Consider the following 19140-nt stretch of genomic DNA (forward strand, 5'->3'; position numbering starts at 1 on the left):
GGATGAGTTTAATTGGTAATATGCACATATTTGCAGATGATGCAAAATTTAGTAGAACAACGAAGAGCCAAGCAGATCTTCATACAATCTAATCAATTACAGGAGGAATTGATTAGATTGTATGAAGTACAGGTAAGCAGAACTGCCAGTTCAGTATTGCAGTGTGTAAGGTTTTGAAATTTGGTAAGTAATGATGGGATATGAAATATACACTTAATAGGGAAACTTTGAAGGAGGTAGAGAAGATGGGAGATCTGATAGTAGTGGTGGATGAGGATCTCAAATTCACAGGTCACATCACCTAATGGCAATGATGCAGAGATCTACACATGCAGAAATAAGCAGGTTATGATTCAATTGCATTGGTGCTTGATCAGGCTTCATATGGATTGTTGTGCACAGATTTGGTCATATGGTTTTCATGGTGACAAGGATATGTTAGAAAGGGTCCAGAGAAGATTCATATAGGTAGTAAGTGGTCTTTGGAATATGGAGTATGAATACAGATTGAAAGAATGTAATTTGCAGTGCCTTGAGAATAGGAGGAGGAGAGGATGTGATTAAGATGTATGAGTTGGTCAGGGATTGTTGCCAGGTTAACATGGAAGAAAACAACGAATGCTGTGTGTGTGCGGGGGGGGGGGGGGGTAGAACAAGTAGCCATATTGTATAAGTAGGGTGTGTGTAAAGGAGTGAAGAGTATGTTATTTGCATGGAGGGTGGTTGTGAGTGGAATGCATTGATCGAGTGTCATATAAATAGACACATTAGATCATTTTAAGGCATGGTTGGATGAGTTTTGTGTGTGTGATAGTGCATGCCTCCATGATGGAGGTCATATGTTAATAATAATAATAATAATAATAAATTAATTTTTGGAGATGTTATTACATTTATTTCTGCTTAATTAATAATATTAATTAATAATAATAAATGAACACATAATAATAGTTCCATTAACTATTATTATGTGTTCTATCTGGTCTGAATTAAATGAAAATTAAACATGCCAAGAAATTGTGTTCGCTTGGGGGAAGGGGGACGACATCAGATAACACTGAGGACAGTGGAGTCTGGAGGGGATAATGATAAGTATAGAAGAAGTGACATTTTTATGCTTTATACTAATGCCAGGAGTATCTGGAATAAAGGAGATGAATTGGTGGCACTGATAGCATCAGCCTGGCCAAAGATTATTGGGATCACTGGTTGACAGAAGATGATATAATAACAAAAATAGAAGTAGCAGGGTACAGCATTTTTCAGTAGGATAGGAGGAGAAAATGTGCTGGTGGAATACTGCTGAGGATAAGTGATAACTTATGTCCTCTGAGTAGGGCTTTGGAAGACTGTGACACTAATGGTTTTGAAAGCATATGGTGTGAGGTAGAGGCGGGCAAGACAGGATATTAGTGGAGTGTTGTTACTAGCCAAGGGACACAGAGGATGGGGAGCAGGAGATGTTTAGGCAGTTGAGCTTGGCAAATGCAAGAAGAATGATTGTTATGGGAGATTTTAACTACAGCTGTATAAGCTGGGAAGAGGAAAATGCATGTAGTAATAAGGGAATGGAATTTCTAGAATTCTTGGAGGACAACTGTCTTAGACAACATGTAATAGAGGGAACAAGAGGTTCAAGACTTTTGAATTTGGTCATAGCATCAGAAGAGCTGATAATTTCTGAGATGACATCTCTCTCCCAGTTGGAGGGAGAGTGACCATGTGGTTTTGACTTGGAAGATGAATAGACATGAAAGGGTATGAAATAAAAGGGAACATATGTGGAATTATAGGGCAGTTGATCATAGTAGTCTTAGATATCAACTTGTGATAGTTCCATGGATGGAGGAATTGGAAGGGTGAGATATCATTAGTGCTTGGGAAATTGTGAAGGAATATTTGTTAGCAGCAATAGTAAGCTGTATTCCACGAGTGAAGAAGTGGGCACAATTTGGTGTAAAGTGGATGACAAATAATATCAATCAGGAACTGAAGGTGAAAAAGAGATTATGGAAGAGATATAAGGAGAGGGGTGGAGAGCAGATGCATGAAGAATATAAGAGTCTGACCAGGAGAGTGACTAGTATGGTGAGGAAGACAAAATTGGAATATGAGACGAGATTGGCATTAAGATCCAAAGAAAATCCTAGGGAATTTTTTAGCTATGTGGCCAGTAGGAGGAGAAATGATTGTGGAAGAATGACATTGTAGGATAAAAATGGGAGTAGAATGACTGATGCAGAGGACATGGTGGAGGTGTTCAATGAGCACTTTATTGGAGTATTTCATCCTGGAGAAGAAAGTTTTAATACTAGAGGGATAGGGCACGTTCGAGGTTTATAGGTGCAAGAGGAGAGTGTGTTCCAAATACTGAGTGCTCTGCATGCCAGTAAAGTAGTGGGACTGGATGGTATTTCACCATGGGTTTTGAGGGAATGTGCTAAAGAACTGACTCCTTTGACCTGACTTTTCAATGAAAGTCTGGCTACAGGAAAGGTACCGAAGGAATGGAAGGAAGGTAGGAGAGTGCCATTGCATAAGGATGGTAGCAGACTGGAAGTATCTAATTATAGGCCAGTTTGTGTGTCATCAGTAGTTGTTAAGGTCTTGGAGAAATTAATGAGGGACTGTATACAGCGTTTGGCTGTGAGGGGGGTAATGTTATCTGTGAGAAACAACATAGATTTGTTAAGGGTTGCTCTTACTTCAGTAATATTATTATTACTATTACATAACACCTCCAGGGAGTCCAAGGACTCATCAAGGGAGGGAATCTACTTTACAACTCCATCTCCACCACTCAACTGAGGAGTGGTGGAGATGCCATTTTTTTTTTGGATTTTGTAAAAGTACATGCCACATTATAAGCTGATATTGAAGTTTCAGCACATGGGTTTAGATGTCGGGTTAGTCAACTGGCTTCAGGATTGGCTGTCTGATAAGTATAAGAGAGTTGTGTATGGTGGGTCAATATCAAGGAAGCAGAAGGTTAGAAGTGGGGTTCCACAGGGCTCTGTACTGGGAGCTGTATTGTTTAACCTTTATATTAATAACATTGCCAATGGATTGCAAGGGGATATTCAGTTGTTTGCAGATGATGTGAAGCTGGGAAGGTTATTATTAGTAATCGTACAGATGTGGCATCCCAGTAAGGGTATTTGAATAAACTATACCGATGGGAAAATGAATGGGAGTGTGGGTTTAATGCAGCAAAATATAAAGTCTTGAAGTTTGGGATGCATTGATGGGAGGCTGCATACTCGATTGTAGGAGCAGTACTGGAGACTAGAGATCTGGGATCGATAGAAAACTGAGATTCAAGGAGCATGTTGCAAAGGTGGTGAAGGTAACCCAGAGGATTGCTGCAATACTGAGAACGATGCTAACCCAAAGAGTTATCATTTCATTGTATAAGACCCTGATCAGACCACACTTAGATTATAGTTGTCAAACTTGGTCCCCAGGATTTGAAGGAGATAAATTAACTTTGGAGAGGGTGCAGAGGTGGATAACAAAGATGGTTTCAGGACTGTACAATAAATTATGAGGATCAGCTGAGGGAATGTGGACTGCAGAGTTTGGTGAACAGAAGAAGGAGAGGTGATATGGTCGAGACTTTTAATCTGTTGAGAAGCCGTTACAGGGTGGAAACTGGGGAGTTTTTTCACTTGGGAGCGATGAAAAGGGGCCATCCCTGGAAAGTACAAAAGGAAGCTGTGAGCAAGAGGCTCAGGAGTGTTTTTTTTTGTGTTGAGTGTGGAGGAATGCATTGCCTGATAGAGTGGTGAGAGCAAGAATGGTTAATGAGTTCAAGGAGTGGTATGATAGACTTTGTGTTTCCTGGGAAGGATCTCCTGTGATGAGTCTCTTTACTCCACGGAGGCCTGAATAATAATAATTATTATTATTATACTCTTGGCTTAATCCTTTATTCATGTGTAAGCAATTAAAAATTTGCGTGAAGTAACATTACGAGCAATTTGCATATAGAAGCTAATAACTTCACATTAATTGCATTAGTCCCACGGTGCAATGTACTTATCCTTATGGACATGTATAATACTATGCAATATGAGAAGGACCACTACCCAGACTGGTTTCAACCTTTATTGAGGTGAAAAAAATAAAGTTGTGCTCATCATAGGCTTATAGCAGTTAGTATATGCATGCAAGACAGCCTGATAGTATTAGGAGAAATAAAAGCCAGATAGATAATATGAGAAATAGAGAAAAGGCTTCAGCTCTTTTTATATCATCATATAGCCAAAGCTATCAGTTTTTTTTTTTTTTTCACCAGTCTGATGTAGATGAACAACCAAAACACCAATTGAAACTTAAATGAAAGATGACAAGATTCTCAGGTGGTTAGCCTTATCTGAGTCAACTGCTTTGAGTTGGCCTTCTCTGCCTGGGATTGCTCTCCAGTCATCCTTGCAATTGACCCTAAGACCACATTCAACTAAGCGAATGGAACTGTTTAAAAAACTTCTCATAGTAAAAATAGACAGAATTTTATCTCCCCCTGATGAATTCTTCTTTCTCCTAAAATGCATCTTTCTAAATACAAAAATCATTTGACTGAACAATAAAATTTCTACAATACAATATTATAAAGCATTTGTATCTCATATTGATGGTTTTCAAATCCATGTTTCTTTCTAATCTTCCATAAATGGTATTTTAATTCATTAATTATAAAACTCAAAATTCTCTTCCCATTGCTCACAAGTAGTGGGTACTGCAAAAAAATAACCTGTTCCGTTGTAAGTAATGGAATGCCCAACACATTACATAATCTGTTCTAAATACACAGGACAAGACGACAGCTGTAGAATGCATGATCTACTGTTTCCAATCGGTAACAGATGTCACAGATTGGATCTCCATTTGATAGTATTGACTGGAGGGTGGCCATATGCAATTCTCCAAGCAAGATGCCTCCTGTTAAGATAACTTAGGAACTTCAATAAGCAATGAAACAAAGTGTTGTTGTCAGTGATTTCCCATCGTTTTATAGAAAACTGTGGGAGATCAGGGTAAAACAAGAGGTCATCCCTGGAAGCTGTATAAGGAGGCTGTGAACAAAGGAGTGAGAGAGTTTTTATGCATGCAGTTGTGAATGATTACAATGCCTTGCCTGAGAGTATGGTGTCTACAAAAAATTTGTGTGTGTTTGAAATCCAATATGATGAGCTGTGTGTGTATGAAAAAGAACATCCTAGATGAGACTTTGACTCTATGGGGTTTTAGGGTAATAATAATAATAAAAATAATGTTATAAATCTTGTGATGTCATGAAATAGGCTTGTTCTTCTAATTGAGGACATGAATAATACGTAACCTTAAATAAAAGTAATTTGTATTTCTCTTATTAAGTGCCTACATTTCTTTCATAAAAGTCATAGTTGTTGGTAATTGAAGAATAATTATATATTTAAGTATTATATTAAATTTATTACATTTCATATGGAATTTAATCTTAAACAATTGCTTCTTAGATAAATTCAAAAGATATTTATCTGTTAAGAGTAAACTGATATTTTCAATAAAACTGTTTCTAGGTAGACGAGTTTATATTTTGGGTGGAATTACAAGTGCCTCTAAAGAAGCTCTTACAGAAAATGATGTTTTCGATCATGAACGTGACAGTTTGCGAGATGGAGCAGCCCTTCCTCGTCCACTTGCTGGCTCTGCAGCTATTGGGCTTCCAATAGATTATATAGCTAGAAATGAAAACAAATGGGTATGAAATCTAATATCAGTATTACCATATTAAATACCTGTCATTTTTATTTTTAATTTCTTTGTATCTCCTAATTCTGAATTATTTCTTTGAGTACTAAACTCAAATATAATATAATCAAATTTATCAAATTTAATCAAATATAATCAAATTTATCATCAGCATTGACATATTTGCAGGGTATTTAACAAAGTACTTATTCAAATAAAAAAGGGGGGGGCGCTGAATAAATGTGATAATAGGTAAATAACCTCTGTTAAAAACACTTTTAAAATCTACAGTTTTTGCATTAGTTTCCTTCTACATTATCTCAAATCATGAAGAGTAGAGAAGATGTTGTGGCCTTACAAGAACACTTGAATAAATTGAGTGATTGGGCATGGGAATTGGGATGTGAGTTCAATGTTGCAAAATGTAATTATTATTATTATTATTATTTAGGCCTCCAAGGAGTCAAAAGGCTCTTCACGAGAGGTCCTTCTTGGAAACACAAGTCTAAGACTCATCGCGGGAGGTCCCTTTCTAGAAAACACAAAGTGTATCATACCATTCCTTAAACTTATTGCCCGTTCTCACTCTCACCACTCTATCAGGCAATGCATTCCATGGTTCAACCACCTTCCACGCAAAGAAACCACTCCTCACCCTCTTGCTCACAGTTTCCTTTTGTAAATTCCAGGGATGGCCCCTTGTCATCATTCCTTCCCTCTGTTCAACCAAGCAAAAGAACTCCCCAGTGTCAACCCTATAAACACCTCTCAACAGTTTAAAAGTCTCAATCATATCACCTCTCCTTCTATCCACCAAACTCTGCAGTCCACATTCCCTCAGTCAATCCTCATTACTAACATTGTACAGTCCTGAAACTGTGTTTGTTATCCGCCTCTATACCCTTTCAACAGTTAATTTATCCCATTCAAATCCTGGGGAGCAAATCTGAGAACAATAGTCTAAGTGTGGTCTGATCAGGGTCTTATACAATGGAATGATAACTTTTATCTCTGCAGATCAGCGTTCTTCTCATTATTGCAGCAATCTTTAGTGTTACCTTCATCACCTTTGCAATATGTTCCTTGAATTTCAGGTGTCTATCAATCATCAACCCCAGATCTCTTGTTTCCTCCAGTATATCTCCTCCAATAAAGCACGAAGCATCCCATCGATGTGTTCCAAACCTCAAGACCTTACATTTTGCTGCATTAAACCGGGACCCCCATTCATTTGCCCATCTGTCTAGCTTATTCAAATCCTCTTGCATGACTACCACATCTCCACTATTACTAATAACATTTCCCAGCTTTGCATTATCTGCAAACAACTGAACATCCCCCCCTGCAATCCACTGACAATGTCGTTGATATAAAGGTTAAACAATATAGGTCCCATTACTGAGCCCTGTGAGATCCCACTTCTAACCCTCTGCTTCCTTAAAACTTCCCCACCATATACAACTCTGTGATTCATATCGGTGGGCCAATCCTGAATCCAGTTGACCAACCTGACATCCAAACTCATGTGCTGCAACTTAAATATCAGCTTATAATGTGGCACCCTGTCAAATGCCTTTGCTAAATCCAAGAAAATGGCAGTATATGCCTATCCCTCATCTTCTGCATTTGTAACTTTATTATAAAAGGCTAGCATATTACTATAACAAGAGCGTCCCCTCAAAAATCCATGTTGACTCTCACAGATAACATTACCATCACCTGCACAATGTTGTATATGGTCCCTAACTAATTTCTCCAAGAGCTTAACAACTACAAATGACACACAAACTGGCCTATAATTAGACACGTCCAGTCAGCTACTGCCATTATGCAATGGCACTATCTTACCTTCCTTACATTCCCTGGGCACCTTTCCTGTACCCAGACTTTCATTGAAAAGCCAGGTCAAAGGAGCTGTCAGTTCCTTAGCAGATTCTCTCGAAACCCGTGATGAAATACCATCCAGTCCCACAGCTTTACTGACATCCAGAGTACTCAGTATTTGGAACATGTTCACCTCCTGTATCTCTAAACCGCAAACCTGTCCTATCCTTCTAGTATTAAAATTTACTGTTCCAGGATGAAAGACTCCAATAAAATGTTCATTGAACAATTCCACTATGTCCTCTGCATAAGTCACTCTATTGCCATTTTTATCCCGCAATGTCATTCTTCCACAATCATTTCTCCTCCTACTGGCCACACATAGCTAAAAAATTCCCTAGAATTTTCTTTGGATCTTAGGAATAATCTCTTCTCATATTCCAGTTTTGCCTTCCTTACCATACTAGTCACTCTCCTGGTCTGTGTCTTAAAAGCTTCATGCATTTGATCATCACCTGTCTCCTTATATCGCTTCCATATCCTCTTTTTCACATGCAGCTCCTGTTTAATATTGTTTTGTCATTCACTTTACTCCAAATTGTGTCCTCTTCTTCACTTGTGGAATACAGCTTACTATTGCTGCTAACAAATATTCCTTTACAATTTCCCAAGCACTAATGATATCCCGACCTTCCAATTCCTCTCTCCATGAAACTTTCCCAAGTTTATGTCTAAGACTTGTAATCATTTGCCTTATAATACCACATATATTCCTGTCTCTTTGATACTCCTGCATGTCTATTCAACTTCCAAGTCAAACCCACATGGTCACTCTCTCCAACTGGTGGAAGAGATGTCATCACACTTATTATCAGCTCTTCTGATGCTATCACCAAATCCAAAACTCTGAACCTCTTGTTCCCTCTAATACATGTTGTCTAAGATATTTCTCCCTCAAGAATTCTAGAAATTCCATTTCCTTATTGCTACATGCATCTTCCTCTCCCCAATTTATACTGCTGGAGTTAAACTCTTCCATAACAATCATTCTTCTTGCACTTGCCAAGCTCAACTGTCTAAACATCTCCTGGTCCCCACCCTCTGTACTCCTTGGTTTGTAGCAACACCTCACTAAATATCCTGTATTTCCTATCTCTACCTCACACCATATGCTTTCAAAATCATTATGTCACTGCCTTCCAAAGCATCCACTCTTAGAGGACTTAAGTTGTCACTTATCATTAGCAGTACTCCACCACCACACTTTCCCTTTCTATCCTGCCGAAAAATGCTGTAACCTGCTACTTCTTTTCCTGTTATTATATCCTCTTCTGTGAACCACATCTCAGTGATCCCGATAATTTTTGGCCATGCTGATGCTATCAGCTCCACCAATTCCTCTCCTTTATTCCGGATACTCCTGGAATTAGTATAAAGCATAATAATGCCACTATTTCTCTACCCAGCATTACCCCTTCTAGACTCCACTGGGCTCAGCACTACCTGATGTTGTCCCTCTTCTCTCAGTTACCCTTTCCCACAAGAGGCCACCCCTATTACCATCCACCTTGGGCATTCTAATTTCTGTGCATTGACACACTCGTTCAGAACAGCAATCTTCCCAGATGCCTATGTCCTTCCTCATTCAAATGCAGGTGGTTTCTCGCATAACATTCCTCTCTGTCCTCAAATGCTGCCCAAGCATCCACATATTCCAATCCTCTCTTCTGACACATTCTATCTGTTATGTTATTCAATATGACTGCTCTTCTGCTGAACTCATCACAATCATACCTAGGCAACACACACACTATCTTTCATCTCTACGTCTTCTTTCATACTACCTCAAGCATGAAACTCATATTTCTCGCTGCCCAATTTACATTACCTCATTAGTCAATTGTTCCTACCATCAGAATCATCTCATCCACCCTTTCACCCGTCTTAATTGCTATTGCTATCTATTATTCCTCCAGGCAAACACTCCTCACGCATCCTATCTTGCACACCATGGATCATTGAATCACCGTACATTACACCTCTTACCATTTCCTCTCTCCTACTGTTTCCATTCTCTCCTCTTCTATCATTCCCATAACTCTCTTTCATTCCCTCTCTTCTACTTATCTTATTAATCCTATTCTCTTCTCTTCTTTCATTCCCATAATGCTCACTCATTCCCTCTCTTCTACTGTTCTCATTCTCTCATCTTCTATTATTCCCATATCTCTCTCTTATTCCCTTTCTTCCATTTATCCTATTCTCTCCTCTTCTGTCGTTCACATAATTCTCTCATTCCCTCTTTTCTACTGTTCTCATTCTCTCCTCTTCTATCATTCCCATACCTCTCTCATTCCCTCTCTTCTACTGTTCCCATTCTCTCCTCTTCTGTTATCCCCATACCTCTCTCTCATTCCCTGTCTTCTACTGTTTCTATGCTCTCCTCTTCTATCATTCTCAAAACTTTCTCTCACTACTACTCTGATTCACCTTGCATACATGTCTTCCATTCTCCTAATCTCATCTTTCATGCTTCTCATCTCGTTCACAAGGTATTCCACCTCCTCTTTCAGCTCACTATCCCTTCCTGCAAATTAGTCACTCTTACTTGTCATTCTTTTACCCAATCAAAACCATCTCCATAAACTTTATAGTCATTCAAGCCTTCCACACTCCCGACTCTTATTTTCTCATTCACACTTCATTCTCTCCTATCACACAACTCGTCTCCCGACATTCATTTCCCATCCCTGAAGCAAATAGGTCAGTTATCGATATATCTAATTCATTAATTTCCTCCCATTGTCTGCATTTTGCGCATATACGTACTCCCCCTTCTCTCACCGCCAGATATCCAACTCCTGGGAAGCATTCATGCCGCAATCACTGTGTGCCACAAAGTCCTTTATTATATTACATATAATAGAGTTCTTGAATGGCGGAGGACTCGGTGACATGCCATTTATGATTGCTAGTGCGTCTGCCATCATTCCTTACTGCCATGTACGTAACTACTAATCTAATCACAAAAAAAATATATGATCACTGTATCACAGATATATATATATAAATAAATAAATGCTAAATATAAACATATATATATATATATATAAACATATATATATATATATAAATATTACATTATAATAAACTATACTTGATTGCGAAAACTTATCTTCTCTTCCACCGCAATGCTGCTGACTGTGACCTGGCCTTCTCAGTAACCCAACGAAACTCAGTAAAAACAAAACTCCAATAGCAGAACCACTAAATAACACTTGTGTTACTGAGAAAAAAATGTAGCACAATTCACAAAAGAATGCGCACTATCATAAGGTTTTAAAATTTGGAAAACAAAGATGGGATGCAGAATTTATGCTTGGTGAGGATATATTGTCAAAGGTGGAGGAAATAAGAGATCTGGGGTGAAAATAGGTGATGAGGATTTGACATTTAGGGAACACATAGCCAAAATTATGAAGACAACACAAAGGCTTCTGGGAATAACACGGAGGACACCAACTTGTTGAAGTAGAGAGATTCTTGTTCCATTGTATAAGGTTTTGATTAGGCCACACATGGACTGTTGTGCCCAGATTTGGTCACCTGGTTTTCAGAAGAACGAAGAGATGTTGTAAAGGGTCCAGAGGTGACTGACTAAAGTAATTTCTAACCCCTTTGATGTCCAATATGAGGAAAGATTGAGAACATGCAATTTGCAGAGTTTGGTGGACAGGAGGAAGAGTGGAGATATGATAGAAACCTACAAGTTAGTAAGAGATTGTTATAGGATCAATGCTGGAGAGGTTTTACAGAAAATTGCGGGAGATCAGTGGAGAACCACGGGTCATCCCTGGAAACTGTAAACAAAAGGGTGTGAGTAGGGAAGTAAGAAGCAGGTTTTTTTTTTCATGCAAAGTTGTGAATGATTGGAATGCCTTGCCTGAAAGTGTGGTGTCTGCAGAGAATTTGAGTGTGTTTAAAGCACGGTACGATGAGCTGTGTGTATAATAGAAGAACCTCCCAGATGAGTCTTTGACTCCATGGGGTCTTGGGTAATAATAATAATAATAACGAAGTTAAAGTTTCAGATTAGAGAATAAAGGTTCATAGAAGTGCTAGCCATAAGACTTTAGCATGATAAGGGGATATGGAAAACATTATCGTGGACTTAAGTGATCTGAGAAACTCATGTTAGAGGCTTAATAAAGTGAAACTGCACTGAGAAAGGATTAAAATAATATTTGATTCTTCTAATATAGATGACAGGGAGTACAATATGAGACTTGTAACACACACACACACAACCAAATGAAACAAATGGGTGAAACACTAGAGTCCCAACTACGTGCAACCCCCCCCCCCCCTCTATGAGCACCTGTAGGCAGCCTAGGATGTAAACTGGGATCTCAAAGTATTAGTGTTTCCCATATTTTGGAAAGATTAATGCAGTAATATTTATTCATATTAGGATGATTTCTTAGAGCAGCTGCAGATTCCAAACACACAGTCTTTCTGTTCTAAATTTACTGTGATAGACTTTTTTCTCATTTTATTCTATGAGCCATGTCTGAAACATGGTGTGCAAGGTCCGATTGACTATAGTCATAACTGTAGATGTGTTTTTTTTTGTATTCTTTCATGTGGATGTTCACTGATCTTCCTGTCTATCCATAGTAGGCCAACTTGTAGGAATAGCGTACTTTATATACAGACACACAGAGGTTGGGAGCTGATCTTTAGTGTTCTAGTGTTTAGACTGGATAAGGAGATAGCAAGCTTTTGGTGGGCTGAAAAGCTGTGCAGAGATTTTATTTCTTTAAGATTCTGGCTATTTTTCTGGTGATTCACACATTGGAGAAAGATCACTACAAGAACTGCTTCAGAAAAAATAAATTTTATTTTATTTAATATTGGTAAAAAAATGTATGCATTTCAGCAAAAATTTATTTATTATAAATTCTTGGTGGATATTTGAAATTCAGTGCATAGTAATTATCAAAATTGTTAGTAGGTTTTTATTAGTAAATTTTGTGAGAGTAAAGACAGACTCAGAGAGTAAAGGTGGGAATAATTATGGGAATAGAAAAGAGAATGACTGACAGGCTGAAAGCGAGAATGATTGTGGAAATGGAAGAGAGCCTGTGTGAAGGAACAAAAATGGAAGTGATTACCTTTAACAAAATAGAGCATGACTGATGGAATTCAAGAGTTGAAAAATGAGATGATTAAGATGAGAAATGAGATGACACATATGCAAAATGAGATTAGACACTTGGTGGATATATGCAAAAGACTAAAATGAGAAATAATGGAGAAAAAGAAGGCAAATGAATCATGAGAGAGCTGAATGGTGAGTCTGTTATTAAAGGTGTGGCAAATGAAAAGGTGTACAAGGTCTGTTTTCCAGGAGGAAAATAGCAGAATGATAGATGGTTTGGATATGAGAAGTAATTGATGCTGCAGGAATGAATGACTTGGTTAGGCATAGGAAGAATGTGATCATCAATATCATGAGATTATTAAGGAGAGTGAAAGACAAAAGTGCAATAGGAAGAGTAGTCCCTGTGTTGCCTAGGTATCACAATGATGATATGCAGTGGTGTGCAAAGTTGTGAATAGTGCACAAATAAATATGTGTGAGGTGAAAGGAGTTTGTTGATGTGTTGAATGCATTCTGTGGGGCCATTGGAATTGTATAAAAGAGGTGGATTGCATTCAAATGGAATCCATGTAAATCAGCTGAAGATGATGAAGTGTACTAATGTGAAGAAGAGATCAGACAAAATCAGAGTTGATGAGAATGAGCAAGAGAGAGAGTGGAATGAAATGTTAGTGAAAGGAGAAGAGAAAAGTGTGAAAGGTGAGAATGTGAGAACAGGAATGCAAATGGACAGGGAAATGAGATGGGGGAGGCATCACAGTGGTGAGGAATATTGGATTCACAAAACCAGTAATGAGAATGTAGGCATCCATGTATCAGAATGATCGGCACAGGAGTGGAATGGCGTAGGATGCACGGGAAGTAGCTGAATGTGGGAAGATAAATGAGAAATACAATTCTTACAGCCAGTCTGTGAGAACTTCTGTGAGGAAGAAATATACTTAAAAGTTCAAGAGATATGATAGTGAGATGAAATGAGCAGGTGTAGAGAAGCCACAGATAAGCAATGGTATGAATAGGACTCGTTATAAACTTAGAAATGAATTGCTGTGATTATTTGTAAATGCCAGTTATATCAGAAATCAGGGAGGTGAAATTGTTATGTTGATTTCAGTTTATTTGATGAAAATAGTTGAAATAAGTGAAACATAGGTGGATGAGTATAATATCAATATGAGTATAATATCATGGCAATAGAAATGGAAGGTATGATGTTTCTTTGTGAAAGGAAGAGCGAGAAGGAGGGAGAGTACTGCTGATGATAGTAAAGGAAATAACGGAAGTGATTTTGAAGCAGTAAGGTGGAAGGCTCCAGTTGAAATGATGTTAGTTTGATGTTGCTAGAAGTCAAGGAATGTGGCGGGTGTAGATAAAGAAATATTATTATTATTATTAATCAGGCCACCATGGGGTCAAAAGACTCATCACGGGAGGTCTTTCCTAGGAAACACAAAGTCTATCAAGATTCATCGTGGGAGGTCCCTCCTAGGAAACGCAAAGTCTATCATACTACTACTTAAAATCATTGACTGTTCTCTCTCTCTCACCACTCTATCAGGCATTGCATTCCATGGTTCAACTATCCTCCATGCAAAGAAACTACTCCTCACCTTCTTGCTCACAGTTCCCTTTTGTAATTTTCAGGGATAGCTGCTTGTCATCACTCCTTCCCGCTGTTCAACCAAGTGAAGGAACTCCCTGTGTCAACCCTATAACCACCTCTCAACAGTTTAAAAGACTCAATCATATCATCTCTCCTTCTTCTATCTACCAAACTCTGCAGTCCACATTCCCTCAGACGATACTCATAACTAACAATGTACAATCCTGAAACCATCTTTGATACCTGCCTCTGTACCCTTTCCACAGTTAATTTATCCCCCTTCAAATCCTGGAAACCAAATCTGAGAATAATAGTCTTGTGTGGTCTGATCAGGATTTTATACAACAGAATGATATCTCTTTTATCTCTGTAGGTCAGTGTCCTTCTCATTATTGCAGCAGTCCTCTGTGTTACCTTCACCACCTTTGCAATATGTCCCCTAAATTTCAGGTTTCTCTCAATCATCAACCCCAGATCTCTTGTCTCTCCTACTTCCGGTATAGCTCCTCCAATAGAGTACGCAAAATCCCAGCAATGTGTCCCAAACCTCAAGACCTTACATTTCTGCATTAAACTGACCCCCATTCATTTGCCCATCCATCTAGCATATTCAAATCCTCTTGCAGGCTACCACATCTGCACTATTACTAATAACCCTGACCAGCTTCATATCTTCTGCAAACAACTGAATATCCCCTGTAATCCACTGACAATGTCATTGATATAAAGGTTAAACAATAATAGGTCCAGTACTGAGCCCTGTGGGACTCCACTTGTACCCGATGCCTCCTTGAAACTGCCCACGATACACAACTTTCTGATTCCTATCGGACAGCCAATCCTGAATCCAGTTGACCAACCTGACATCCAAACCTATGTGATGTAACTTAAATATCAGCTTATCATGTGGCACCCTGTAAAATGGCTTCTCTGAAGTCTAGAAAATGGCAGTATATGCCTTTCCTTCATCTACTGATCTTGTAACTTTATTATAAAAGGTTAATATATTACTCAAACAACAGCACTCCCTTCACAAATCGATGTTGACTCTCACAGATAACATTATCCTCATCTGCCCAATGCTATATATGGTCTCTCACTAATTTCTCCAAGATCTTAACAACTACTGATGACACACAAACTGGCCTATAATTAGATTCTGTCCTTATGCAATGACACTATTTTATCCTCCTTCCACTCCCTGGGCACCTTTCCTGTAGCCAAACTTTCATTGAAAAGCCAGGTCAAAGGAACTGTCAGTTCCTTAGCACATTCTCTCAAAACCAGTGGTGAAATACCATCCAGTCCCACAGCTTTACTGACATCCAGAGTACTCAGTATTTGGAACACGTTCACCTCCTGCACTTCTAAACCTTGAACTTGTCCTATCCCTCTAGTATTAAAATTTACTGTTCCAGGATGAAAGACTCCAATAAAATGTTCATTGAACAATTCCACTATGTCCTCTGCATAAGTCACTCTATTGCCATTTTTATCCCGCAATGTCATTCTTCCACAATCATTTCTCCTCCTACTGGCCACACATAGCTAAAAAATTCCCTAGGATTTTCTTTGAATCTTATAGCCAATCTCTTCTCATATTCCATTTTTGCCTTCCTTACCATGCTAGTCACTCTCCTGGCCTGTGTATTATATTCTTTATGCATCTGCTCTTCTCCTGTCTCCTTATATCTCTTCCATAGCCTCTTTTTTGCATGCAGTTTCTTTTTAATATTGTTTTGTCATCCACTTTACTTCTAATTGTATCCTCTTCTTCATTTGTGGAATACAGCTTACTATTGCTGCTAACAAATATTCCTTCACAATTTCCCAAGCATTAATGATTATCCCTGTGTTCCAATTCCTCCCTCCATGAAACCTCCCCAAGTTGACGTCTGAGACTATTATAATCACCTGCCTTATAATTACACATATGTTCCCGTCTCTTTGATACTCCTGCATGTCTATTCATCTTCCAAGTCAAAACCACATGGTCACTCTCTCCAACTGGTGGAAGAGATGTCATCTCAGTTATTATCAACTCTTCTGATGCTATGATCAAATCCAAACTCTTGAACCTCTTGTTCCCTTTATTACATGTTGCCTAATACATTTGTCCCTCAAGAATTCTAGAAATTCCATTCCCTTATTACTACATGCATTTTACTCTTCCCAGCTTATACTGCTGTAGTTAAAATCTCCCATAACAATCATTCTTCTTGCACTTGCGAAGCTCAACTGTCTAAACATCTCCTGTTCCCCACCCTCTGTGCTCCCTGGTTTTTAGCAACACCTCACTAAATATCTGTATCGGTCACTTCTACCTTGTACAATATGCCTTCAAAACCATTAGTGTCACTGCCTTCCGATGCCTCCACTCTTAGTGGACATAATTAGTCAATTATCATAAGCAGTAATCCAGCACGTTTTCTCCTCCTATCCTGCCGAAAAAATGCTGTACACTGCTACTTCTATTTCTGTTATTATATCATCTTCCATCAACAATGGCTCAGTGATCCCAATAATCTTTGGCCAGGCTGATGCTAATAGTGCCACCAATTCCTCTCCTTAATTCCGGATACTCCTTGCATTTGTATAAAGCATAAAAATGCCAATGTTTCTATACCCAGCATTATCCCCTCTATATATAGACAAATTGGCTTATTGAGCAAGATAAGGATGATCATTGCGAGTGAATTTAAATATGGTTATATTGTTTGAAATGAAGAGACAGCATCAAGGAATAAGGAGTTCTTAACAGACAACTGTTTTTTTTTAATGTGTTGCAGAATACAAAATATAGTTGAATTTCTTAGATCTGAATATCTCATCAAAGGATATGAGTTTGAATGGTGTGTGAAATCTTCCTTCAATTTGCAAGATTGACCATGACATGACATGATGACTTGGGTTGCAGCCAGTCTGTGAGAACTTCTGTGAGGAAGAGATATACTTAGAACTTCGAGGTTAGTGATCATGAAAAACTTAGGAGACAACTAGAGCTATAGTACATGGAAACGACACAGATTATGTTTGTGTACTAATCAAGAGATATTTTACTGCAGCAATGTCTGAGTGTATTACAAAAAAGAAAAGGCTGAATAAGGTAGAAGTAAAATGGATGAATGAAAAGATTAAGAATGAAATCTGGAAGAAGGACTGTGGGTAATAATTGACTTCATAAAGAGTACAAAGAGTAGGCCAGGAAGTTAACTTGGTTAGTAAAGACAGCAAGAGTGCATTCTAAATATAAATTCTTAAATCAAGTCAAGAAAAGTGCTGAATTCTTTTAATATATGGCAAGTAGAAGAAAGAACTACTGTGAATTGATGATGTCAGTGGTGATGGTCAATTTGTAACTTTATCAGAGGATATAATTAAGGTATTCAAGGAACATTTTATCAGGATATTTAAATCTCATGAGGGGGACATCATGAGAAGCTTGAGTGTAGAAAGTATTGTGAAGGATGCCTTGATAGTGAGTGAGCATGAGGTATGAGGGTGGTCTGAAAAGTTCTCTGCCTCGACCATAGATGGCAAAACTATCGGCAAGATTTTTTATTCAGCATCGGTACATCTGTCATAAGCATCTTGTGTGAAATTGCAAGTCATTCTAGCTAGTAGTTTGTTTTATAGACCTGTCTGACATAAGTGTTGTCTGTATCTCTTGAAATGGATAAAACTGAGTATTGTGCAGTTATAAAATTCTTGGTAAAAGAAGGTTTAACACCAAAAGAAATTCAATCAAAGTTCATAAAAGTTCGTGAGCATTCTTCTCCTGTGTTTTTGACAATTAAGAAATGAACTGCCAAGTTTAACATGGCCATACTAGCATGAAGATAATCCACGTGAAGGACGTCCAAAAAGTGTAACAACACCAGAAATCATTGATCAAGTACACGATATGGTATTGGATGAACAGCAAGTCAAAGTGCGTGAAATTGCCGAAACTATACACACAAATCTCTGAACATTGCTTGGAGCAGAAAGTATTTTTAACTTGGGTATAGTTATGTTAAAGATACCAAGCAATTTTAAACCTGGTTTTACTCCATTTTTCCCAAGTAAGCAAACAGACAAAATGTCAAGTTTGCACCTGCAATTTATGCAAGACTAGCTGATCCTACAGGTAGTGCAAGACCAAGCAAATCGTGGTAAAGGTGGAGCAAGCTCTGATCACTAATCTTAATATTTACCCTTAATGCCAAAACACATCTCCAAGAAGGGGATGTATGATGTTTTGTATTAAAGGCAAGGGGCCACTACCCAGACCGGTTTCGACCTTTATTGAGGTCGAATGGGAGTTCATGTCTCTCATCATAGGCCTTTGGAGAATAAAGCATGCTGAGGGTCAGCAAACAGTAAGAGAGGAGAATAATGAAAGATAGAGTAGGATAGTAGGAGGTGAAAGAGGCCTCAGTCAACCTGTTTAGCCTTATATGGCTAATTGGTCTGTGACACATATTCTCAATTTATCTGTTCAAAAAAAAGAAAAGAAAATTTAACCATAAAAATTTTGACTAAAGTTCACTTATAAATTTATCCTTAATAATTTCGTCAGTTATCTATGAAGGAGATCCATTGATCTGTTTTGAAAACAGAATTTTCAGTTGGAACATTTTTTTTTTTTTTTTATTTATAAATTCCATAAAAATTAAAGGACTTAAGGTCCGGTCAGTTGAACTGAAAGGGAAAAAAATAAGGAACTTACAGACCTGGTACCACTGGGACTTAGAATGGGGTAGAAGACTGGCCCGGGAGATGCCGCTCACAAGGAGCAGCACCGCCTCGCAGTAAGCCTTCGCAGCCCGGGTTC

At 38.3% G+C, this 19140-nt stretch overlaps 1 protein-coding gene across 1 annotated transcript in view; it reads left to right on the plus strand.

The window, feature by feature from the left end:
- LOC150106258 (beta-scruin-like) overlaps positions 1–19140 on the plus strand; it is a 361294-nt gene that overhangs the window by 125356 nt on the left and 216798 nt on the right. The window contains exon 4 of the mRNA XM_090392967.1: positions 5562–5743. Within this exon, the coding sequence (XP_090249093.1) occupies positions 5562–5743 (182 nt within the window). The remainder of the gene's footprint in view (positions 1–5561; positions 5744–19140) is intronic.

The sequence above is a fragment of the Typopeltis vanoorti genome, chromosome 5, assembly GCF_054136105.1.
Source record: "Typopeltis vanoorti isolate ZY-2024b chromosome 5, IOZ_Tvanoo_1.0, whole genome shotgun sequence".
In the NCBI taxonomy this organism is placed as follows: Eukaryota; Metazoa; Arthropoda; class Arachnida; order Uropygi; family Thelyphonidae; genus Typopeltis; species Typopeltis vanoorti.